Genomic DNA, 27,903 nt, shown 5'->3' on the forward strand with positions numbered 1-27,903 from the left:
TACGAAAGAGTTGATGGAAAACAAAAGCCACTATTTGCCGAATGATGTGCTCACTCTTGAGTGTGAGTGTGTCTATTCAACTGGATCTGCTATAGAAGAATTTTATAGTTTCTTAATGGAAAGCCCTGAATCAACAAATAAAAATGAATGTAATACCAAAAAAAAAAGGAATCTCAAAACTCGTCAGAACTGGCAGAAGACTTGAAATCCATTTATAACGATACCATCTTCAGCGACATAGAAGTTCGCACTTCCACGAAAACATTCCATGTTCAGAAAGGCATTTTATGCGCCAGGTCCCCAGTGTTCAGGAACATGTTCAGCAACGACATGAAGGAGAGGAACAGTGGACATGTCGATATCACCGATTTCGAGGACGATACCATACACCGAATGCTGCTGTACATGTACACTGATTCATTGGAAGATCTCAAGTTTGAAAGCGCATCCAGTTTGTACAAGATTGCTGACAAGTACCGGGTTCTGTCCCTAAAACGCAGGTGTTCTTTCCTCTTGAAAGAGAACTTGAGTGCATCAAATGCGTGTGATATTTTGATTCTGGCTTATCTACACGATGATGATGGCCTGAAAAGTGCTTCCCAGGATTATATAATGGGTCAGAGGAAACAATTTTTTTGCTCTGAGGAATGGAAGGAATTCATGAAAACTCATCTTGATATTGCTGCAGACGTTATGGGCAGAAAGATGTATCAAGAATAAGATGCAACCTCCATGAAATGCGTAAGTCATGAGCCATTTTTTCCCTCTATGTGCTTGATGTTCTTCTAATTCAAATTATTAAATTTGAAGCAAACAGATTAGTTTAGTTACTTGGGTCTGGTAGCATCTATTATGTTACATTTTTGAGAGCTACCCTTTTTGAAAAATAAAACTGAGAAATCCAAACAAAATTCTAATTTCACTTGTCACACTAATGTTTTATGCTAAAACTTTTGGTTAAATAAAACGTTCATTGTTATTTGTCAAATGCTATTAACATTCAATTAGCTTTGTATAAGGATATTAACATATTATTTACTTTTATAACTATGTATTTACTAACCACTTTTGACTCGACACGATTTATGATTGTATAAAATGTAATGAAATGTCTCTTGTGTAAATTAGTTCTCATCATTCCCTGTGCAAAATATTTTTAAATTTCAGCAGTTGATGCTAGCGACTCATAGTATTTGAAATACCTTAACAGTGCTATGAATTTCCGTAGGTTTTTATCTATATATTACATTCAATCATATTACCGAAAAGAGCAGCAATGTATGAAAATAGGAAAATAGGAAAAATAAGACCATAATTTAATCATCACCAAAGGAAAATAAGTAAGGATGAAATATAAATAACTAAATAAAAACGTTTAGAATTTCACTTCAAAAATAAAATATATTGTTGAATAATAAGTTAAAAATATATTTTAAAAATAGAAAATACAGTTATTCGGCAAAAAATGGATCATTGAAAGAGCTTAATTCATTAAAGGAATTTAAGATAACATAATCATTTTTGTGCTGTAATATTTTCGGAAGTTGTAGAGAAGCCCTCTTACAATTGTATCTAAGTTTTAATTAATTAAAAATTAAATTCATTGACTTAAAAAACTGCTTCGAGATGCACATTTTCTCCCTCCAAAAGTATAAATGTGCCAAATTAGGTAGCTCTTGGTCAAACGGCCTGGCCTGTAGAGCGCCGCCAATTCATCTTTATTATTAGTATAGATGTTGAAATATTAAAATTAATAATATAATTCAGTGCTATTTAGCTGAAGAAATGAAAGCTATTAGAAAGTGCGTATTTATTGTTTGCATTTCATTTGTTAGTATTACCAAGCCAGAGATTTATGCATAAATTAAGTTGGAATTATAAAATTTAGTAATGAATGCTTATATACTTCATGTGATATTCTTTAAATATAAGATTTCTATAAATTTACCTCTGTAAGATGCCTCTTAACCCTTTTACATGTTGAAATAATCGAATAATTTCAGTACAAGGTGCAAGAAAGGCAATACAAAATTCTCCTTCTCCTAATTGCAGTTTTAGTATTTAAAATTTATACTATTAGTTAGTTTTTAATGTCAACAAGCTGACCCGGCAAACGTTGTTCTGCCTTATAAATTATTTCTATTGAATATTTTAGTTGTTAACGAATGTATTGTAAGTGTGTAGGGATGGGATCTATGACAGAAAGAGAAATGGAGCACTGTAGACGATGATTGCCGATAAAAACTAAAAAACACCCATTAATTTTCTCAATACAATGTATTTCTTAACGTAACGAACATATACATTGTTTGATCTCTTAAAAGTTAAACGTAAAGTGAAAAGAGTAATATATTTTTTGTCCTAAAGTATAAAAATGAAATAAAGAAAATCAATATTCATTTCGAAGAGAAATTGAGTGTACGATATTTTTTCTCAGTCCATCTTTAGCCAACACAAATAAGCACGATAGTTTGCCCACGCGAGAACATGCCACGTGTGAATGGTGTGCCCAAATCTAAGCCTCAAACAGACATCGTTTGAACTTGCGACTTACTGATTGTCACTGCGAATGCGAATCTAATAGGAAATTGAATTCGATTGGTACGTCTGTGAGAATCATTGGAATTCGTGGCAGAAAACATTTTCGGCTCAGAATTTACCCTTCAAAATGATGGCTTCGATAACGTGTTTCATCAATTTTTTAATGACCAATTGCGTGTCATTGCACAGCCGTGGTGGGTTGAAATTCCGAAGTAAAATAACCGGAGATCCAACTTTCAGTCGTAGAAGGTGTGGTGACATGCCTGGCAAATCCAGTCAGTTCAAAAACTCTGTTGGATAATTTACAGCTTCGTTAGCATCGCAAACTGTATCGATCAATTTGTATGATACCAAGTCGTCTGACAACGACTGCTGTATCTTGAAATTTAAATTGTCGACGTCCACATTTTTTGCTGCCAAAATGGCTCTTTCTGCCAGCCACGCATGATTTATGTATTATGTGCGCACATCGGGAAATATACGGTCAATGAGAGCATTTTGCGAAACAAAGATAGTGCAGAAATGAGTGGGCAATTTTATACATCCAGCATTTTCATAGACAGCAACTTTTCCATCACCCATATCTAACAATTGGTCCGAGAATGTATCAGCAGATGGATCTTGTAGCATTTGGACCCGCGTGATTATTTTTAGCTGGACTTTTTCAACATTACGTCACAGTGGCGATGATTTCAAGCAAGCGTTAATGTCATTAGCATACGGTGAACGTGGATAGGAACAACCTAATTACCTAGCGTTATGAGATATTCTTTACGACCTATTCTCATACCTATCAAATACACAAAAAAAATTTCATAAAAATTGGTCGAGCCGTTTCGGAGGAGTACGAACACAAACACCGTGACATGAGATTTTTATATATTTCATAGATTAGGTGAACTATTTCAACATTACGTCACAGTGGCGATGATTTCAAGCAAGCGTTAATGTCATTAGCATACGGTGAACGTGGATAGGAACACCCTAATTACCTAGCGTTATGAGATATTCTTTACGACCTATTCTCATACCTATCAAATACACAAAAAAAATTTCATAAAAATTGGTCGAGCCGTTTCGGAGGAGTACGAACACAAACACCGTGACATGAGATTTTTATATATTTCATAGATTAGGTGAACTATTTCAACATTACGTCACAGTGGCGATGATTTCAAGCAAGCGTTAATGTCATTAGCATACGGTGAACGTGGATAGGAACACCCTAATTACCTAGCGTTATGAGATATTCTTTACGACCTATTCTCATACCTATCAAATACACAAAAAAAAATTTCATAAAAATTGGTCGAGCCGTATCGGAGGAGTACGAACACAAACACCGTGACATGAGATTTTTATATATTTCATAGATTAGGTGGACTATTTCAACATTACGTCACAGTGGCGATGATTTCAAGCAAGCGTTAATGTCATTAGCATACGGTGAACGTGGATAGGAACACCCTAATTACCTAGCGTTGTGAGATATTCTTTACGACCTATTCTCATACCTATCAAATACACAAAATAATTTCATAAAAATTGGTCGAGCCGTTTCGGAGGAGTACGAACACAAACACCGTGACATGAGATTTTTATATATTTCATAGATTAGGTGAACTATTTCAACATTACGTCACAGTGGCGATGATTTCAAGCAAGCGTTAATGTCATTAGCATACGGTGAACGTGGATAGGAACACCGTAATTACCTAGCGTTATGAGATATTCTTTACGACCTATTCTCATACCTATCAAATACACAAAAAAAATTTCATAAAAATTGGTCGAGCCGTTTCGGAGGAGTACGAACACAAACACCGTGACATGAGATTTTTATATATTTCATAGATTAGGTGAACTATTTCAACATTACGTCACAGTTGCGATGATTTCAAGCAAGCGTTAATGTCATTAGCATACGGTGAACGTGGATAGGAACACCCTAATTACCTAGCGTTATGAGATATTCTTTACGACCTATTCTCATACCTATCAAATACACAAAAAAAAATTTCATAAAAATTGGTCGAGCCGTATCGGAGGAGTACGAACACAAACACCGTGACATGAGATTTTTATATATTTCATAGATTAGGTGAACTATTTCAACATTACGTCACAGTGGCGATGATTTCAAGCAAGCGTTAATGTCATTAGCATACGGTGAACGTGGATAGGAACACCGTAATTACCTAGCGTTATGAGATATTCTTTACGACCTATTCTCATACCTATCAAATACACAAAAAAAATTTCATAAAAATTGGTCGAGCCGTTTCGGAGGAGTACGAACACAAACACCGTGACATGAGATTTTTATATATTTCATAGATTAGGTGAACTATTTCAACATTACGTCACAGTTGCGATGATTTCAAGCAAGCGTTAATGTCATTAGCATACGGTGAACGTGGATAGGAACACCCTAATTACCTAGCGTTATGAGATATTCTTTACGACCTATTCTCATACCTATCAAATACACAAAAAAAATTTCATAAAAATTGGTTGAGCCGTATCGGAGGAGTACGAACACAAAAACCGTGATATGAGATTTTTATATATTTCATAGATTAGGTGGACTATTTCAACATTACGTCACAGTGGCGATGATTTCAAGCAAGCGTTAATGTCATTAGCATACGGTGAACGTGGATAGGAACACCCTAATTACCTAGCGTTGTGAGATATTCTTTACGACCTATTCTCATACCTATCAAATACACAAAAAAAATTTCATAAAAATTGGTCTAGCCGTTTCGGAGGAGTACGAACACAAACACCGTGAAATGAGATTTTTAGATATTAGATATTAGATTGTACTCTCATGATTTTAAGCGCGGAGCTTTTAAATTTTGATTATAAAAGGTTGAAATATAAATAGCCAAATAAAATCATTTTGAATTTCATTTCAATAATAAAACACATTGTTGTAAAATATGTTAAAAATATTTTTTAAAAATTAATAAAAATAGAAATTAAAGTGGTATGGAAAAAATAACATTTTTGAAAGAGCTTAATTCGTTAAAGAAATTTAAGATAACATAATCATTTTTGTTCTGTAATATTTTCGGAAGTTGTAGAGAAGCCCCCTTAAAATTGTATCTAATTTTTAATCATGGACTTAAAAAATTGCTTCGAGATGCACATTTTCTCCCCCCCCCAAAAAAAAGTATAAATGTGCCAAATTAGGTAGTTTTTGGTCAAACGGCCTGGCCTGTAGAGCGCCGAAATGCAAATTCTTTTTCATGATTAATAGATATTAAAATTAATAATTTAATCCAATGCTATTGAGCTGATGAACTGAAAGTTGTTAGAATTTGTATTTTTTGCATTTCATTTGTTAGAATTACCAAGCCAAAGATTTATGCATAAATTATATTGGGATTATAAAATTGAATAATGAATGTTTCTATCTTGTGCTTGATATTCTTTAAGTATAAGATTTCTATAATAGTTTTTTGTTTTAAATATCTTAAAAAATTTTTACGTTTTAATATATGTGAATATTATCTTACGCTAACATGATTTTAATCTCGGAGCTTTTAGATTTTGATGACAGAAGCTTCCACAGCTTAACGCGAAATCTTTATATATTTAAAAATGAAAACCAATAAACCAGTCTCTCAGTGCCGACCACTGTTCGTATTTTGATTATGCATAGTCGCCTATCCTCCTCTCATCGCTTTTTTTAGAGGAATTGAAAAAACAATACTTCAGGATACACACTCTCTTTGAAAAAATCTTGCGATAGGTGGAACAGGCACATGGTAATGACGCATCAGAGGGGGAGGGGTAGATTTTACCTCAAATTCTCATGGATAATCTGGTCAATCATTGTTATGTGGGAAATTGTAATCGAATTTTTAAGATATTATGCTTATCCTTCGTCAGCCCTTATACATTGGTAAAATCGTACTTTAGTGTACCCATTGCTAAGCCAAGAATGCCAAGTCGCTAAGAAAAGCATAGCGGATCAAATAAACAATTCTACAAAGCAGTTATGTTTTATCTGAGAAGACCTTTTTAATCTTTAGGATCACTATCGCTGCTTATCTTTTCAATTTTGAGATAAAGAATGTTTTATACCGGCTGCACCGGTCTGTTTTGCTGACAAAAAATTTAGAGCATAGGAGGCTTTCGGCATCTGAAAAAGGCATCGGTAGAATTTTTTAACTTAAAAAAAAACATTCTCCCCTCCTTCCAGCCACACTCTATCGAATGCTTTTTGAACATGCTTCACACCTAACAGATCGGTGGTTCATATCACTCCCATGCAGAAACGAATGGGTAACAGACGTCGGTCAGCTATCGCTCGCTTTGTTTACTACTTGGCGATAACCCTTGGCGACCATCCAGATCTTCGTAAGTACCCCTAAGTAAAAAATCTATTAATCTCAGAGGAAAAACTAAATAGTAAAATTATAAATATTAAAAAACAACAACACAATTAGCTTATATATATGTAGAGTTTTAATTAGTGGCCATTACAATTCCACTGTTATACTGAACGCAACCAATTCAATTTAGTTTTATTGTATTGTAATAGATGGCACCATGGGCGTTACGGCGTTACATAGTTTAGGTATGGGCAGACATCTTATTAGGTTTCACCCTTGGTGCCATCTAAATATTTTACTTCTAACTTTAATGTAAATAATCTTTCCCGTCCTAACTGTTAATGTCCTTTTAATTTTGTTTACTGTAAATAAATAATTTGTTTTTCTTTAAAAGTTTCTTAATCAGTACCTTAAGGCCTTATCAAACGGGCAAATACCGTCTACACTTTCGTGGACAATTTTCCGTTTTCACCCGCAGTCAACCGGTCAAGCAAGTTTTCCGTCATCGTGAGCTTTTTTCAACCAGCTTGAAAATGTAGACGGTAGCGACGGAAAGATTGTTTGCAAAAGAAATTCAACCAATCATGCATGGCTTTGGTACTGACGTAGTTGCCAAGAATGGCGCGATTGTCGCCAATATGAAACTAATTTGTAAACACATTTCCAAAATGTTCTATGGTCGTGTGATAAAAAATGGGTTTTGATCGACTTTATTCATCAAAAGCCGGCTATTTGGAATCCACTGAATATTTATTATTAAAGACAAATGTTACATGAAGAAATTCGTACAGTAATTATCAGAAGACGAAGAGATATTGACACCCGTAGATAGTCATTAAAACCAAGAAAATTTATTTTCAGAATTAAAAAAAATTATTAATGTTTATGTGAACTGTCTTCTTTTTGTGAACTGTATTTGATCAGATTAAATCTTTAATTTTTTTTTAAAATAATGGTATAATTTTTGAATTTCTAAAATATGTAATTAACATCTTCCATACAGTTGAAAAATTATTTAATTCTTTGCTGTTGTGAAAGTTAATGAGGATCAATTCATTTTCTTACCGCTGAAATATTGTTCAGCACATTATATAGTACATTTAAGGGAACTGCAGAAATATGAATGATTCTGTTATTGTTTAATGTTTTAATTAATAAATAATAGTGAAGTTTTTATTTTTAAAACTATTTGCACATCCAACTCACAAAAGCGCTTTTTTAGCATATTTCTGTGTTCAATTTGATTTTCACAATTTAATCTATGAAATAGCAATACAGATACATTATGCAATTATTAAATTTTTTTTGTTGTACGTAAACCTGTCATTATTACTGAAAAATTAACAAAATTGATGGAACAGCAATATATCCCAGGATATAATGTATGGAATGTATGAACAGGAAACCCACTAATGAAATGTGTAGATATTCACCAAACAGAAAAAGCGAATAAAGCTTGATAAATTAGCCATAAAGTACACCTGTGTTTTAGGTTTACCATACAGCAAATCCCCACGTGACGTCACTACACACATTTTTCCGTGCGCGTTTGTCCACGAAAGTGTAGACGGTATTTGGCCGTATGATAAGGCCTTTAGACATTGATCCAAATGGGATTGAATGGGCATTTTGTCCCACCCAGTCCTACAAACTTGGGGGTTCGGCCGGGATTTTGAATCATCGTTAAAGAAAACTCCAGCATCCAGTCTCATCTTCAAATAAGTATACAACGGAAGGGTTCCCACCTGTGCAACGGAAGAATGCGTGTTCCTGTATTCAAAAGCATCATCAGTGAAAAAATTGTATCTCAAAAGCATCATCAGCGAAAAAACCTGATCTTGGAAGAATCATCAACGAAAAAAATTATCGAAACATCGAAAATAAGTGTGCACAGCCGAGTAAAATATAAAACGCTGTGTCGTCGCATACAGCTACTGAGCTAAATTCGCGTAAGTACTTCTGAAATATTTTGTCTACGTTCCAGAACTGAATCGCCTGTCCTGAAAGTAATCTATTGACGCTCTCTAGTTCTTTTTATTTAAATAAATGTAACAATCCATTGATCCATTTAATTAAATCCATTGATAACTGTTGTTTATAAAAATTTCAGCTTCATGCATGTGTTTAATATATAGTAACAGATTTCAGTTTTGTTTTTGAAGAGTCTATTCTATAATAAACGTAGGGAAATTATTTTTAAGTAAACTATTGATTTATTAAAAGTTATTATTTTATTGAAAAAAAAAACTATTTTTTCTGTTTTGAGTTCTGAATTTAACTTGTCTTTTTGAAATTTGTATACACTATTCCGTTTTTCTATTGATTAATATTAAAAAGAAAAAAAAAATCGCCGAATCAACGACTAGGTAAGCCGGACCTTGAGTGGCACGCCGGAGGATTCCAGAGTCCAAATCAACAGTTCCACTTGTATTAAATCTTTTTTCTTATTATTTGTGTATATTATCATATGCTGTACTTTTGTACTGGTATTTATTCATTCCGGTATCATTAAAAACGAAACGAAAGTATATACCGGGTGTCCCATAAATTTGTAAATACTTTAAAAATTCATAAAAATTGAAGCCTGGGTATATTTGAATGCGTTTTGCGAAACTATTATTCTCATGAAGGCGGATTTTTTTTTTGATACAGAAAAAAATAATTCAAAAATTTGTCAATAGATGGCGCTGCGCACAAGAAAATCAGTGGAAATATGCAAATTAAAGTCTTATGAAAGGCAGAGTGAGAGATTGACACATCATTTGTAAAGGTTTGCATAAGGTTTGTACTAAGATGTTGACACTGGTGGATAAAGCACTATTGGTAAAGTTGTTTTACGTCAGCAACGAATCGGCGGCTAAAGCCTTACGAAAGTTTAGGACCCAGAAAAGATGGAAGAAAGGTTCAGGTCCGATCACTCCTGCTGGACTTGTTTCCCTAGTACGCCGTTTCGAAGAAACTGGAAGTTTGTGTCATCGGTCACGCAGTGGTGCACCTCGTTTAACAACAGTCCGTACCCCCGATGTCTCTTCGCAAATGAACACGCTAAGGGAACAGTCTACAAGTGCAGTCAGTAGCGCACGAGAAGTGGCACGAATAACTGGTATACCAAAGACTTCGGTGTACCGTATCCTTCATGGTGTATTGTAATTGTACCCATACAAATTGCAATCGCTACATCATCTCTTACCAAATGATACAGCTGAGAGATTGGAATTCTCAAATTGGGCTTTGGCGAAAATTGAAGATGATCCGCGATGGCTGCTGAAAATATTGTGGACAGATGAGATTCATTTTGCTTTGCATGGAGCAGTTAATACCCATAACTGTAGAATATGGGCACATGAGAATCCACATGCTTACACTGAGAAGCCCCTGTATTCACCACGGGTTACTGTTTGGTGTGGTTTCACTGCATCCATTATTGTAGGCCCTTTTTTATTTGAAAAGCCCTGTAAAAAGCAGGATGGAAGACATGTTCAGTTAATGGAACAAGTTACTTGGAAATGTTACAGAAGGAAGTGATACCGTCCTTATTGGAACACGATGTCCTTGACACAGTGACATTCATGCAAGACGGGGCACCTCCTCACATCGACACCGAAGTGAAGGCATTTTTGAGAAGAACTTTTATTGAAAAACTGATAATCAGCCGTCACTTTACACATGAATGGCCCCCACGCTCACCAGATTTAACACCCCTTGATTTCTGGTTATGGGGTTACCTTAAGTCTCGGGTGTACCGCCATTGGCCAACTTCGTTAGTGCAGCTAAAGGAAGCCATTCGCCACGAAATCTCATGCATTTATCCGGATATGCTGTATTTATCCGGAGTTACCAGTGTTGTCTCATCAATTTTTGAAGTATTTACAAATTTATGGGACACCCGGTATATGCATCGTGTTGAAAGAAACCTGTTTTTTAAATTAATTTTTCCTAGCTGCATAAATAAATATTAACGAAAGAATTTTTATTTTACTTGTGATCTCAAATGAAATATCCGATATTCTTACTATTTGAAATTTATTGCTGAAAGTTACTCATGGTTTTCTAATAAAGTATTTTATCTTCTATTCATTCCAATAGTATTTTGAATTCAAGTAATCAGTTGAATTGTTGTTAAAAATATTTGTTTTGTATATCAATATTGAAGATAATTCATTCACTTTCGGTTTAAATTCGAACAATATTTTTGATTGAATTTTGCTTATATTTAGATTTAATTTTGAATCTTACTTTTATTTTAATTTCATTTTGAATTTTACTAATATTTTAATGTAATTTTGGGCTTTCCTACTTTACAATTGTTTTATTGTCACTAGTATTATTTTGAAAGTTATTATCAGTGTCATTTTTTCAATCTCTAATTTCAGAGTGGAACCGTATTTAGAAATAATTTGTGCATTTTAAGATATAGTTTTAAGGAATTAGTTTTAAATTACCTAAAGATTAATTTTTAGTTTCAAGTTTGAAGCGAAACTAATCTAATTTGGCATTTAATTAAACACGCTAAAGCATATAGAATTTTGGATATATTTCAAAATTAGTACAGTTCTTTGATTTAGCACCAAGTCCCTTTTTCTCTCAAAATGGCTTTCTTACTAAAAGGCAAGAAAGAAGATTTAATTGCTCTCGCGAAACAATTCGGCGTATCTGTTGAAACAGACTTGACGAAATCCAAAATTAAAGATCTGATTTTGAAAAGCGAAGATTATGATGAGGAAGATGCCAAAGTGATGTTAGATAGTATCATTGAGGACAGACTTCTAGCAGAAGTGGAAAGACAAAACGAAAGAGAAGAGCGATTGCGGAAGGAGGAACGTGAGCACGAACTTGAGAAGTTGAGAATCCAAGTTCAAAGAAATGTTGGTCATGAAAACTCGGCAGATATTTCAATAACAAATAGGGCTTCGCAAGAGATGTTCCACCGATTCAACTTGGAAGATGACATAAGTTTAAATTTAACGCTATTTGAGCACCATGCCAATTTAACGTTATAGCCAAAAAAAAAAACCATTGGGTCCAGAAACTACTAGGATTAATTCCTCTGGAGGTTGCTCATTTAATTGCTCGAGAACCTGAGAAAAAATTGAACGATTACGAACATGTGAAGAATCTGTTGTTACAGAGATTCAAGTTGTCACCGGAGAAACTTCGACAGTTGTTTATTTCCCATCAAAAAGCTCCTGAGAAAACATGGCACGATTTCTATCATGAATTGCAGACTTACTTTGACGGATGGGTAATAGGGCTGAAAAAAGACACATACGAAAAGTTACGTGAACTTATCATCGCGGACCAGATGAAACGGAAAGCACCACCAGAATTTCAGAATCACTTTCTTGATGAGTGGTCATCCATAAATTCACCTGCTGATATGGCGAGAAAATTCGAACAATATGACGATGTCAGGATGACATTGAAACCAAAAGTATCAGATCCATTCTTCAGAAGGAAAGATGAAGTTCAAGGAGCAAATAAATTTCAGAATTACCCACGACCAGCGAATTTCCGGGATGGAAATAACAAGTTCGAGAACAGACCTTTGCAGCTAAATAGAAACTCATACGTTGAGAAGAATAAACCATGGAGACCTGTGAATTGTTGTTACTGCCAGACACTAGGACAGTTTGGCGTAGATTGTCCACGACGACCCAAAAATACGAAAAGTAACAAGCCTTTGGCACCTATTGTACAAGTTTGCTCTGAACTTTCACGAGAGAAAATAAGAACAAGAAAAGTAGCTTTAAGAAGCAAAACTTTCTATGTATTAATAGACATTGGTAGTTCAGTCACACTCCTCCGTGAAGATATTTGCAAACAAATCATCAAACCTTCAGAACTCTCAAGAGAAACGATTATATTATCTTGTTTAGGAAATCGCAAGTCAAAATAAAAGGGTCATTTCTGCAAGATATCGAATTAGATGGACAAAAATATTCTCTGACATGGCATGTGGTGCCTATGTCATATTTAGATTTTCAGACAATTATTGGGTCAGACATTTTAGAACAAGCCTCACTTGACTTCGCCAAAGAAGGTGTTAAATTTCGAAGAAGAGAAGACGTAGAAATATTTTCCATGCATGCACAGCTATATGAGTCAAGACCAAATGATGAAATCGAAATAGAGCACATTTCTAGTCCAGAAGTAAGAAAAGAATTATCGGAGCTAATTTCCAGTTACAAACCAGAAAAAACTGAAACAACGGATGTATCCATGGGAATTATTTTAAAGGACGACATTCTAGTCTACCAACCTGCAAGAAGACTCTCATTTCCAGAGAATCAAGCAGTGAATAAACAAATCGACGAATGGTTAGAACAAGGGATAATCAGAACCAGCTCATCTGAGTACGCGAGTCCAATCGTAATAGTAAAGAAGAAAGATGGTACTACTAGGTTATGCATCGATTATAGAAAATTAAACAAAAAGCTCATCAAAGACAGTTTCCCATTGCCGTTAATAGAAGACGTTTTGAATAAACTCCAAGAAGCTAAAGTATACCCTTGATTTAAGAAAGGGATTTTTTCATGTTGACGTAAACGAAAACTGTAAACACTTCACATTTTTTGTAGTTCCTGACGGACAATTCGAATTCAACAAAGTACCTTTTGGTCTGAGTACCAGTCCTAGCGTGTTCCAGAGGTATGTGTACAGTATTTTCCGAGAACTTATGCATAAAGGCATTGTGATAATTTACATGGAAGACTTAATAATTCCAGCTAAAGACGAAATTGAAGGGCTCGAAAAGTTAAAGAAAGTGTTTGAAGTAGCTTCCAAATTTGGCTTAGAAATAAAATTTCCAAAATGCCAATTTCTGCAGAAGAGAGTAGAGTTTTTAGGTCACATCGTCGAAAACGGGACAATCCGTCAGTCAACAGCAAAAACGTTAGCAGTAAAAAAATTTCCAGTACCGACAACGGTCAAACAAGTTCAAAGTTTCCTAAGCCTAACCGGCTATTTTCGCAAGTTCATTCCCCAGTATTCAAAGATAGCAAAACCACTGAGTGACCTGACTAGAAAGGATGCTCCATTTGTGTTTAACCAGCCACAGTTTGAAGCATTCGCAAAGCTCAAGAAAATATTGATAGAAGGTCCAGTGTTAAATATATTTCGATAAGGAAGAGAAACAGAACTACATACGGATGCCAGTCAACATGGGTATGGAGCCATTTTACTGCAAGAAGGCGAAGATAGAAAACTGCATCCGGTCCAACACATGTCTCATAAAACCTCTCCAGCGGAAGAAAAGTATAGTAGCTACGAATTAGAAGTCCTCGTCATTGTCACCGCACTCAAGAAATTTTGCACCTACCTTTTAGGTAATCACTTCAAGATTGTGACAGATTGCTCCGCTTTTCAAAAGACTATGGATAAAAATGACTTAGTCACTCGAATAGCCAGATGGGAACTTCTTTTAGAAGAATTTGACTACGAAATTATTCATCGACCAGGTAAAAGAATGCAACATGTAGGTGCTCTAAGCAGAAATCCAGTAGCGGTAATATCAAACGAAACTATTACAGTAAGATTGAAAAGAGCCCAGCAAGAGGATGAAAATGTCCAAAATTTCAGATCGCCCATCAGCGGCAGTGTTAATCAAGAAATTTTTTTCGAAAGAAACGAAATTTTATATAAATATGAAAATGGTCGGGAATTAATAGTTGTTCCAAGAGACATGCAAACCGAATTAATCAAATTAGCTCATGAAAAGGGACACTTTTCAACAACTAAGACCGAAGAAATCTCCAAGCAAGAATTCTTTATTCCAAACCTAACCAAACGAGTACAAAATGTAATCTTGAACTGTGTATCATGTATATTAGCAAATAAGAAAAGTGGTTCCTAAAGAAGATATACCACTAAGTACCTGTCATGTCGATTTTATTGGTCCTATGCCATCCACGAACAAGAAATATCAACATATCCTAACAGTTGTTGATGCATTTACTAAATTTACTTGGCTATACCCTGTCAAATCTACTTATACTGAGGACGCACTTGACAAATTAAGACTACAACAGAAAACGTTTGGCAATCCAAGGAGAATAATCACTGATAGAAGATCAGCATTTACCTCTACGGCCTTTAGTGATTATTGTATCGACGAGAATATCCAACATTTACAAACAGCAACAGGATTACCTCGAGGAAACGGCCAAGTAGAAAGAGTACATCGCACACTCATACCTGTCTTGACCAAATTGTCAATTTATGACCCTACAAAATGGTACAAGCATGTAGACAGACTACAGAGAATCCTTAACAGTACCTCAAACAGCAATACCAAGTGGACACCTTTTGAACTGTTAATTGGCACCGCAATGAGGAATAAAGAAGATTTGTGAATACGAGATTTACTGTTGGAAGAATTAATAGAAGAATTACAAGAACAGATAGATCTTCTTCAACAAGAAGCAAAAGCAAACATTCAGAATATACAAGCCCAAAATAAAAAACTATGATAGAAAGCGCAAGAAAGCTCCAGTATATCAGAAAGGGGATTTGGTAGTCATTCAGCGAACTCAATTCGGAACTGGACTAAAGCTAAAATCTAGATTTTTGGGACCATATAAAATTATAAAAGTAAAGCCGAGAGATAGGTACGACGTGGAGAAAATAGGCGACTATGAAGGTCCTAATCTCACCACGTCGTCAGCAGATTTGATGAAATTTTACTCACCTGGTTGAATAAAACGAAATCAGGGCGATTGTTAATAACTGTATTTTATTCTATAATATATTCCATTTTTATGTATATTTTTATATTCTTCTAACATAATTGTGATTCAGTGAATATACACATGTTTTTTTTCATGTTCCATCCATTATATTTTCCTTTTGTAGTGAACTTCTGTCTTGAGTTATCAACAATTATGTAAACTGTGTTTTCCTTTAAATTGTGCATTTATATTTTAGACATTTTTTTCCAGTGATGTATTCAGCAAATTATTACTACTAGTGTAACGTACCTCTCTAACCAACAGAAGAAGACCAACGTAAGAACGTTTAAGAACCAACGTATTTAAAGTGAATTTCTGAATTTGATTCCTTTAATAACAGTTTGGCCGAGTGGAATTTAATCTTTTGTCAATCTTGAGTGCCAGTATGTAATCAACGATGAGGTCATCTTTCTATCAGGACTGGCCGAGTTGTAGAGTTTTAATTAGTGGAAATTACCATTCCACTGTTATACTGAACGCATCCAATTCAATTTAGTTTTATTGTATTGTATTGTAATAGATGGCACCATGGGTTCTACTAATCGAAAGTGCTAAGTCACGTGACCATAAATTTTAATAAAGAAGCGAGTTGTCGACATTCGCTCGAGAGAAGAGAAGGAGAGAGGGCTCTTCGTGTCCGATAACGATGAGTATTTAATACGCAACGGCGTTACATAGTTTAGCTATGGGCAGACTTCTTGTTAGGCTTCGCTCTTGGTGCCATCTAGATATTTTACTTCTAACTTTAATGTAAATAATCGTTCCCGTCCTAACTGTTAATGTCCTTTTAATTTTGTTTACTGTAAATAAATTATTTGTTTTTCTTTAAAAGTTTCTTAATCAGTACCCTAGACATTGATCCAAATGGAATTGAAAGGGCATTTTGTCCCACCCAGTCCTACATATATGTAATGTTTTCGAATCCTGTCGGCTAAATAATATGTAAAGATTTTTTTTTGTTTTGTTTAAGTAGAGTGCAGGTTTGAAGACGTTGAAGAGACATGTTATATTTTTAATTAAGTTTTATTCTCTCTTCTCTCCCGGGAGACAAACACATGATTATTTTACAAGACGCAGCGCTGCACAAACACAAAAGTAAAGCAGAGGCAAAAAAGGGACGAACAGATGATCACTAGCCTTATAAAACATAGGATTTTTGGCCACGCGCCTTAGGCCTTTGACACCTTTTCAAGAGTACCGAAGTATCAATTTCATTTGAATCGTAGTTCTGATGGCGCATTATTTTTTACAGACGAATTAATTAAACCGGAAGTGGAATTGGATCACGAAATAAGAGAATATTTTGCTATGGTGTAAATTAAGAGTTTAAAATATCATTACATATAAAGGAGAAAATTTATATTAAGAGTAAGTTTGGAATTTTTTTTTTTCAATTTGATCGACATTTTTTTTTATTTTATATTTTAAGAAATTTTGTAATTCCACTTAAGTACGTTTTGCAAGAACAAGGAAAAAATTTCAGATCGATATTTGCAGTTTTGGAAGAATTCGATTTTTTTTTTTTGACGGGGACCCCCCCCCCTCCCCGGAACTGTTGAAAAATGCAAATAAGTACTTTTCTGTCTGTCCGAATCTGCAAACAGGAAAAAAAGAGTTTTTTAAACCTTTATTTGTATTACATGATTTTACACGGTAATACAATGGCCGATTATTAAAAAATAGTAACTTAAAATAGAAAAAAGAAGAAAGGAAATTTGTGGCGATTGGTTCCCTACAAACATTACCTTTGAGTTCTAATAAGTCTAATGTTTAGGAGCATAACGATTATCAAACAAATTTGTTGAAGTCTAATAAGAGAAATAAATAAACAAACAAAAAATATTGACATTTAATTTTCACTACTTTTTTCTAAAAATCAACCATTACAGGGCCATCTGAAATGGTAGAACAATTCTTCTAGAATACGGTTTTGATTCGGATTGCGAATTGGATCCTATTTTTTCCCAACATAATTAATTTTTCAAAGAAGAAAATCCTGCCACTAATCTAAAAGAAGTTTTTTTTCCTATGTCTTTCTGAAAATTTCATTCAAATAACAGTTATAATTGCTTTAAATGTAATATTTTTCTTTCAAATTTATGCTTTATGTAAATTTACTCCTGACCTAATTAAACTATTTTTTTATATATAAGTCTGTTGTTTAAGCTTTTCCTTTCAGAATAACCAGTTAACTGTTTTCGACGTGTGTACTCGTCATGAAAAAGGTATAACATTTTGCGTAATGATGAGTTTATTCATCACTAGTATTAAATAGTGACAATTTGCAATTTGAATTACAGTTTTAGTAAAATATCAAATACATTCGTAAATTTCAAGATGTTTAAAATATTTTGAGGCCACGTCGAAATCAAAGGAACAAATAAAAGATTATTAATAATTATTATCAAAAAAACCCCGCATATAATATTAACTGTGTTTCTTAAATCTATCGCTGTTTTGTATTAGTCATCCAATTTCTTTCATGTTTCTTTTCGTTCATATATTAAAAATATATGTTAGTTTATGCAAATAAATAAATATGATTACTGAAATAACAGAATAAAAGTCATTTCATTAAAACTTAATTTCATATTACGCATACTCTGTATCTGATGAGTATACTCGCCATCGCTAACTTTTTGCGACACAATTTAGGTGCGCATTTTCCAACGAGGTCGAAACAGTTAACCGGTTAATCGCTTTTTATTTAAATGCCAAAAAACGAATTATTCAGTTTCATCATTCCATCCTCCGGCTAGGCTATAAAAATATAATTGCCTATCTAACTATAACAAATAATAAAACTGTTGCTATATATATTTTTCCATGTCAAATTACAAATGAATTTGACTATAAACTCAAGTCTAGAACTGCGTCATGATGAAAACGTAATACAGCAAGCGTTCCAGAACTTTTAAACATGACAACCCTCTTTTTAGAATACGAATCTATAACAATCCACTTCATTCTTGTATGAATTTTTTTTAAAGACGAACAGCACATGTTCTTTCTGAAAGAGATTTTATTCACCAAAAAGATTTCTGTGGAAAAAAAAATAAGTATAATGTTTTACAACTAATCGAATAGTAACAAACCGCACAAAATTAACGCATGCGCATACAGAATCGAACGTTCTTCGCGAAAAGAATTTTTGGTTTGGTAGGCGTGGTCTACGCTGCAGACAAAACAACAGGGGACACGACAGATGTATCGTCTGCAAAAGTAACCGAGTCCTAATATACATCAGCAACAAATATTCCTAGTCAATAAATCGATTTGAAATGAGGCATTTGTTACTAGAATGTGTAATTATACGGCATACGATTTTATTTTGATTACAAAATTAAAGTTGATATTCGCAAGCTTTAGTTTTAGGAAAAGTATGGAAACATTAGTAAAAATCATTATTAAAGCTTCTATGATTGTTGATTGCCAATATTAAATTTACACAAGTTTCGATCATGTAATTATATAGGATAATATACAGAGTATATTATACATATATGTGGTTCAAAAAATTGAGAGTACACCTTACTTTTACTTGATAAATCCGACTTTCAATATAAATAACACATTACCGGGTAGTGCAAACACATTTTTATTTTTACACATAACAAATGGTTTAATTTAGAGTAAAAATAAAGAAAAATCAACGAAAAACTTCCAAACAGAAAAATTTCAGAATCATTTTAAATAAACATATGCAGAATTTTGCCTCAAAAAATTGAGAATACACCAATGAAATTCTTGTAATATCTCGCATAGAAACAAAGTGTCACTGTTAAGTTGCATGTCTGTTGGCTTTTATAATGGCCTCTAAACGTCGTGGTACCAATTCGACCCATTTTTGGTGGTATCTGAAGATATTTTGCCCCGTTCTTCTTGCACCACTTGTTATAAATAGGTTTTGTTTCTAATTCTGTGTTTCTGGACGAGTGTTTTCAGTGTGGCCCACAGATATTCAATGGCATTGATGTCGGGGTATTTTGGTAGTGTGTGTAACTGTTGTTTACAATGAAAGAGATGCCATATTTTGACGTTAAGTGCATTCTGTTTGGGGTCGTTGTCCTACTGGAAAACGGAATTTCTATCTAAACCCAATTTTTTTGCACTTTCCTTTAGATCGCTGTGAAGTATATCCAAGTAAACCATATAGTTTATAATGCCATCGATAAAAATTAAATTTCCTACTCCGGATGAAGCCATGCAACCTCAAATCATGACGAAGTTACCATCATGTTTAACTGTAGGACGTAAATTTTTTGGATCCAAAGCAATATCAGACTTTCTCCATCCACTGTGTTGGCTGTCACTGCCAAAATTGTTGAGTTTTTTTTCATTACTAAATATAGTTTTCTTCCAAAGGTTATTGGTCTTCAATTGACGAGTTTTTGCAAACTTCAAATGCTTTTTCTTAATTTGCAAGCAGATGAACGGTTTCTCTCGAACAATGCGACTTTTATATCCAACTTGTCTAATGGCATTTCGCACAGTTTCAGCACTTACACTTCTGTTAATGATTTGGAAAGTTTCTGCATTAAGTTGGATGAACCATATGGCCGCAGCAATCTAAAGGAAAGTGTTAAAAATTTGGGTTTAGATGGAAATTCTATTTTACAGTGGAACAATGACTTCAAACAGAATGCACGTAACGTCAAAATATGGTGTATTTTTCATTGCAAACAGCAGTTACACATACCACCACAGTACCCCGACATCAATGCTATTGAATATCTGTGGGTGACACTGAAAGCACTCGTCCAGAAACACAAAATTAGAAACAAAACTCATTTATAACATGTGGTGCAAGAAGAATGGAGTAAAATATCTTCAGATACCACCAAAAATGGGTCGAATCGGTACTACGCCGTTTAGAGGCCATTATAAAAGCCAAAAGACAAGCAACTAAATACTGGCACATTCTTTCTATTCGAGATATTACAAGAATTTCATTGGTGTATTGTCAATTTTTTGAGGCAAAATTCTATGTATGTTTATTTAAAATGCTTCTGAAATATTTCAGTCTAGAAGTTTTTCGTTGATTTTTCTTTATTTTTACTCTAAATTAAATCATTTGTTATGTGTAAAAATAAAAACATGTTTGCACTACCCGGTAATGTGTTATTTATATTGAAAGTTGGATTTATCAAGTAAAAGTAAGGTGTATTCTCAATTATTTGAGCCACTGTTTATATAATATAAAGAATATCATAAATAATTTTTTTTAAAGATATATAACATGTAGAGCTTTTTATAGATAGGTACACCGTCTTGATTGTACAGAATATAATGTGTTCATAACAGCGACTTAATACTAGAATACACGATACGAATTGACTATTCATTAATGAAGTTTAATATATATTTTAAAAACGCTTTGGATATATAAGGCCACAAAAAGATGGATTAGAAAAATAAATCAATTTACCTAAACAGTTGCGGTCAATTTTTTAAAAATATCAAACAATCAGATATAACTCAGTCAACTGCTCAAATGCGACCAATCTTGAAAGCACTCTGGATAGAATTAATGCGTTCTAAAGCTTTCAAAAATATTTATTTAGTGTAGACACTACAAAATTAATGCTATCCCTTTTAAATTAGACAATCCTTCATTTTCAATCAGCATTAACAATTAACGTTCCTGGCATTTCTTGTCTCTCTTGTAAGGAAATATTTTGGTGGTATCTTTCCCATGTAATTGGTAGGGCTGAACCGATTTTCGGTTCATCGAAAAATGAAAATCGATTTTTCCATGCTAGTTTTCGAAAAATATCGATTTATCGATATCATGATCATGAATAATAGTTGACGATAAATCGCGATACCATAAATCCATATTCACTATCAATTTACGCTTTCGATTTCGTTTCTACTATCGGTTAGTGTTTATTTTTGCTGCTCTTCATTCTTTGTCGCTTTATACAGAATTTCTGTTAATATTTCTATAAATACTGTTATGTTCTAATATATAAAAGTATTTGCTTTAAGCTTGTCATTTTGGAATAAACCGTTTTCTTTTCCCTAACTGAATGATACCATTATGGAAAAATAATTGCGTTTATCAGAAGGTTGTAGCCTAGTCTGTAGAGATGCGTAATCCACGATTTTTTGAATAACGAATAATTTTGCTATTGTTATTTTTAAATATTTGTTCAAAATATCTGTTATTTCAATCATATTATTAATTAGTATTAAATATAAATTTATTAATTGTAATTAATACTTAATTTAAGTAACGTGGAATTAAATTAATTTATCTATTTCAGCTTACTTCTTAAATTTGATATTTTTTCAAAACTGTTTATTTAATTTCTTTATTGGAGTGAACCATTTTCTGAAAAATTTGAATTAAAAATATATGTCATTTCTTTAAAATGTTTACTTTAGTTCTATATTCTACCAATAGATGGCGCCAGTAGTAAACAGACTATAAGCAATCAAAGTAATGTCACAAGCTTAAAAATGATCTTAATGAAATAGTGCACCGTCAAATGCGAATATAGCAAAGTCAAGGTCACTCCCATAAAGTGGAGGGATGATTTCACACTTTCCGATAAATTTCAGTGATATGATACGATAATTCCAAGAATAACCGGTCCGTTCACTTTTCAACCCATTCACAGATTCAAATCGATTGTTACTTAATATCGTGATCCAAGACCTGTAATCGAAATAACATCAATAAGATCGTATCAAAGATTTGAATCACATCCCTCTTTAAAAAGTATTGATCACTGGTATTTGTGACTTTTTGATATTGGTTACGTAATAACCGCTCGTAAAATATTCGTCTTCCCTAGAAACCTGCCCTTTGTTTAATCACTAAATATTCATCTTCAGAAATAAAAGCAAAAAGGATTAATTCAGATTAAATCAACAATTTTATTTTCAGCTCGTATTGTCATACTTAAGTGTACACGCATAAAAAAAAGGAATTCCATTATACTTCCGCCTAGCGGTTTATTATAAATCGGGATACAATAAATTGATATTCACAATTAATTTATGTTTTCGATTTCGTTTTGATTGCCGGATAGTGATTTTTGTTGCCTTTCATTCTTATTGTCCTTCATACAGAATTTTTGCTAATACTTTTAGAAATACTGTAATATTCTAATTTATAAAAATTATTTTAAACGCAATGTTACAAATTGTAACATGCAGGCACAGCTTCGGCATTGACACGCTTTATTAAAGGAGTTTAAAAAAATTATTTTCTAACTATTTTTATTCAAAAGAAAACAAATATTTTTATTATATAAATTGAAACTTCCTTTTATTTGAAGTCGTTCTGATCAGTCAACATGTTAAGAGATGCTATTTATAATTTATCTTTGAATATATAATATCACGATATATCGATATGTGTTGGGCGATATATAACGATGATGAAGTTCCGTAATCGCCCAAAGCAAGTAATTGGATTTACTTTTTTTTTTGCCCAGACTAGGGCAGCCTAGATTGATTTAAAAGGTCAACAAAGCTGCTAGATCTATCTTAAAATCTATTAAACCACTTACAATTACAACAGAAAAACGGAATTTTTAAACAGAATAGATTTCAATTTTAAAGACTAAATTGAGGATCTTAATAGGCATAAAAGTTTAACGAAAATGGGTCACCATAACACTGGCAGTCAAATATTTCATTGTGTGTATGCTCTTCGTTAGTTTTGAAAAATCGTCAGCTTTTTGCAAAGCAGAACAAATAATAAACACTGATGCCTTCGACCTTAATAAATATATTGGAAAAAAAACCTCCAATGAAAACCAGAATTTGTTTAACACTTGAACAATACTGCATGCTTGGTTTTAGAATATAAACAAATAATAATAATAAAAAAATAAATGTATGAATAATATGCAAATAAATCGTTAAGGAATAATTTCGGATAAGCAACAAATATAAAATATTTTTAACAGTTTTTTTTATGAAAAGAATAATAGATAGCCGGAAGTAAATGCTTTTTCCCCCATTTGATATGATAAAAAAAGTTCATTTATCCAATTCAATATTTTTTTAATCAAGTATTCAGTAATTGCTATCAGTTTTATAACCCACAATGATCACATGAAACAGCATCTGGTGTAATGCATTTTAAATAAAAAAAGTGTGTGAAGAACATTTATTAACTTAAGTGCATTGTCCAGAAAAATAGGTAATTTTAAAATTTTAGGATATTCTATGATTCTAACAAAAGCATTTTTTTTTCTTTGTAAAGTAAATAAGAAAATTTATACTTACACAGTAAAATTACAATATTTAGGAACTTGCATCCTTTCCATAAATATCCTATCTTATAAGTTTAGAAGATTTTTTTAATGTAAATATTTAACTGACACTAAGTTGCATTATATCTTATCTTGATAAAGTAAAAAATGGCCTTCCTTTATCCTCTCATACAGTTATTTTCGTAAAAACAATGATCATTTAAAACAAATGAACGAAAAAAAAAAAGAACAAATTCTATAAATATTTTTATTCACAATAACAATGAGATATTTACATCAATAAGGTATGATATACAAACAGCACCCACATAATCTGCTAGACATCAGTTTTAAATTATGAGCATGGAACATGACTTCAACATTTAAAAAGGCAAAAATACTACTATTGGTTGACCAAGTAAGGGATATAAAATTACAGCCACACACGACTACCACTTTTCATCTTTTGAATAAACACAACATTAAAAAGGCACATTGTAAACAGTCAAATACAAAATAGAGGTAAAAATTAATACAGTTGGAATTTTAACATTACCATGAAACGTCTAAAGATATACTTTTTTTTAAAAATAGAGTTGAAACAGATTTACTTTTTCTAATATTAATTTATGCATACAAGATATATATTTATACCTTTATATTGCAAAATTTTATGCAGATCAAGAAAGCCAGATTTTAGTAAGTAATGTCGACCAAAAATAAAATTTATCACAAGTGATTACAGTATCCCCCTTTGAAACTGTGGCAAAAAATAAAAGAGGGAGCCTATTTAAAAACAAATCACAACATTACCAATATGAAATGGACCTCTTTGTAAATTTAAAATCCTTAAACTGTTACCAGTAGAGAACGTTTTCAATACACATTACTGTAAAAATGGATATAAAATAAGTCCAATAAATTTAAATTTTATTTTTCATTATATCAGATTGTATAAATTTTAGAAGGATAATAAATTAATAATGCTGTCATAAAATATTGGACTAATTCACCAAGTGCTATAGCATTACTTCAATTGAAAATCAGTGATTTCAGAGCCTCTACTTAAGTAATCAACGTATGAACACACATAGAGGTCTAATAATAAGACATAACTTATTTTTTGCCATCTCAGTTTTTTCAATACAATGTCCAAGATCACTGATAGGAGCACTGTTTTAAGTTTCAGCAAGAAGGGCAGAGTCACTTTATTACAGGCAAACATTACATCTAAAACTTAAGCTTTCTTCGTCTCATCATAATTTTGCTGATTAAGGATACAAATGCACACCCTGTATTTCACTAAACATTAAAACACACGAAAACTGAGTAATAATATTTGGCCATTCATCAATGAATGAGTATCATCATTTTAAATAATGAGTGCATTTCAAAATTATGGACAATAATGGATTGAAATCAATACATGAAGATTACAAGCTTTAACCTGGTGCTGGAATTGAAACATTGCAAAACTTCTAATCATGCAAAAGAATGTTATAAACAATGACTTCAAAGGGAGAGAAATTTTGAATAAAATATTAAAAGTGAAAGATTGTCTCCTTTAAGCACATCAGAATATATTATCCTCACTGTATGGAATTTAATAAAGGTGTAAACTTCCTTTAAAATATCTCAAGTACAGACTTGAATTATTTTGCTCTCTACATAATATGGAAAAAATACAGAAAAATTCAGCAAGTTATCCACATATATAAATATAGCTAATATATATATATAACAAATTAAATAATAATAAAACATTTTTAAATAAAGCGTTTCCACATTGGTTGGGGGAAAAAAGCACACAAAAGTTAAACAATTATATATATGTTTATTTGCCACCATAATTCAATTTAAATAATGAAATTAATAGAAAGCCCTCATAAAACAAATATGAAATTGGTCAGAAGATCCACAATTTAGAATTAAAAAAAAAAACCTACCAATATCCATTTTATAACATTTCCACATTAATTGGCTACATACCAGTATTGGTTAACATAAAAATTACTTCACAATCAGAACTAAGAATTCAAAATTTGGATCCATTACATATCAAAAACACTTCAAATTTATCTTTGTAGTACTCAAATTTTCCAACCAAAAAATATGTGAAAAATAATGAAATTAAATCTCGGTTAGCTCTCATCTTGGTTGGCATAAAAAATTCATCATAAAACATAAAAAAATTATAAACTGAATTAAAATAAAAATCATAGGAAGAGTTTATTTTGGAGCCTATATTTTCACAGAATATTTAAAGAGCACAGAGCAGCTTTTTGAAACAATACTCTATGACATATAAGAGCCTTTTAAATAAATGCAAGGTGTACTGAAACAAGAGTGCTGCCGGATTTTTTTCTATTAATATTTATTCCAGGATTATTAAATCTAAAATAATGAAATAAGTTATTGAAAAAATGACTAGGATAAAAATGGTAGAGAATAACACCAGATATGGAAGGCTTTCAAAACAAGTTTACAGTCATACTGCAAATTCAACTGGTTTTTGAGATAAAATGAACAATAATCAAGAATTGTTTACATTTACAAATGTTGATTTAAAAAAATTTAAGCATTTCATAAGTTTTTAAATCTGTGCTTAGTATTATTTCTGAACAATTATTAAAGCAAAAAATTTATCTACAAAAAATTTTGAATTAAATTATATATGAATCAATTTTTAAATATATCACAGCACACAAGATTTTAATAATTAGGATAAGAAATATTAAAGTTGCTTTAAGCAAGTTTCACATATAATTTTTTATGAGGTTTTATAAGATTTAGTTTCTTTTTCATGATATGTTAAAAAATGCAACTCTACAGTGAAGAGATGCATATAAAACCAATGACTGAGTGCAAATATAATAAATATCAAGCAAATTGAATAAATAAATAAATATCAAGCAATTTTCTGAAGTAAACTAAATAATAATGAAGTAGCTTAAGTATAAGAAAAAACAAATTTTTAAATATACACCTTATCATATTTGAGCAATTAGCCATACATTATTGTTGTAAAAATATTATAATTTCAAAAATACAAGATATCATAAAAGACAAATTCATCCAAAAATCTATAAAATTTCGAGAATAACTGAGGAAGTACAGAGTCTGCTCTTCTTAAATGCATGTCAAAGAAATATTAAAACTAAACAATCATTAACACAAGATATTTCAAACATCATACAAATTTTCTTCATTGATATCACAGAATCTTACAATCACAACAGAGAAACAATAATAAAAAAAAAAGTAAAGAAGTCACACTATTATTTTTAACTCTAATTACATTTGATTAATGTATAAAAGAATGAGTGTCCAGAAAGCTGGGAGTATTTTTGGAAAAAAAAAAAACATCAAAACACAAAATTCATTTAAAAAAACAAAACAACCAACTTTGATTTGACTACATAGTAAAATTAAAAAAAAACATAGAAAAGATTTTATAAGTGCAAATGTATTTGTACAAAATAATTTAAGCAACACTATTAAACAGAAGGAAAATCAAAATATATCACATAAAAGTTCTTACAAGCCCATTCATTCTCTCTCCAATGGTGCTCTCACAATTCAGTTGAGTGTTTTTATTTATGTAAGCTTTGCATAACTCGGAGGAGCGACTTTTCTATGCAAATATTTTAAAACATATAAAGGCACACAGCTCACAACAGTGAGTAAAGTAACTTTCCAGAGAAATGAAAGAGTCCAAATAAATTCAGAATCTGCAAATGGAAAATTGCATATATAGCAACTATATTATATATTGTATATAAATCAAACTGTAAAAAGATGCCTGAACTAATAATGCATCTTTTAAAGCAAAATATATTCAAAAAGTTTCTAAATTTTACACAATTTTTAATTCAGTTTGGCAATTTTTGAACAAAACTTACCAATATCAAACTAAAATCACTAAATATATATTGGGATGTCTTCTTGTAAAATGTAGGCTTACTGAATAATTATGTAAGAATTAATAATATATATCAAAGTTTTGCAACTCAATTTATGTATTCATGATTACTACCTTAAATGTTATAAATTAACTCAATGTCTATGCTGTAGGAA

At 32.1% G+C, this 27,903-nt stretch overlaps 2 protein-coding genes across 6 annotated transcripts in view; one reads left to right on the top strand and one right to left on the bottom strand.

Annotated features, from left to right (window-relative positions):
* The first annotated feature begins 315 nt into the window (after window positions 1-315).
* On the top strand, window positions 316-720 carry LOC129971896 (speckle-type POZ protein-like B). The gene has a single exon (XM_056085874.1). It carries the CDS (start codon window positions 316-318, stop codon window positions 718-720), a length of 405 nt encoding a protein of 134 aa, XP_055941849.1.
* Window positions 721-24,080: 23,360 nt separating this feature from the next.
* Window positions 24,081-27,903, bottom strand: part of LOC129971166 (probable phospholipid-transporting ATPase IIB) — a 52,879-nt gene continuing 49,056 nt past the window's right edge. For all 5 annotated transcript variants that reach the window (XM_056084681.1, XM_056084685.1, XM_056084682.1 and 2 more), the window contains exon 25: window positions 24,081-27,557. In XM_056084681.1, coding sequence (XP_055940656.1) covers window positions 27,424-27,557 — 134 coding nt within the window. In that variant the 3' untranslated portion in view covers window positions 24,081-27,423. The remainder of the gene's footprint in view (window positions 27,558-27,903) is intronic.

Source organism: Argiope bruennichi, chromosome 6, assembly GCF_947563725.1.
Source record: "Argiope bruennichi chromosome 6, qqArgBrue1.1, whole genome shotgun sequence".
In the NCBI taxonomy this organism is placed as follows: Eukaryota; Metazoa; Arthropoda; class Arachnida; order Araneae; family Araneidae; genus Argiope; species Argiope bruennichi.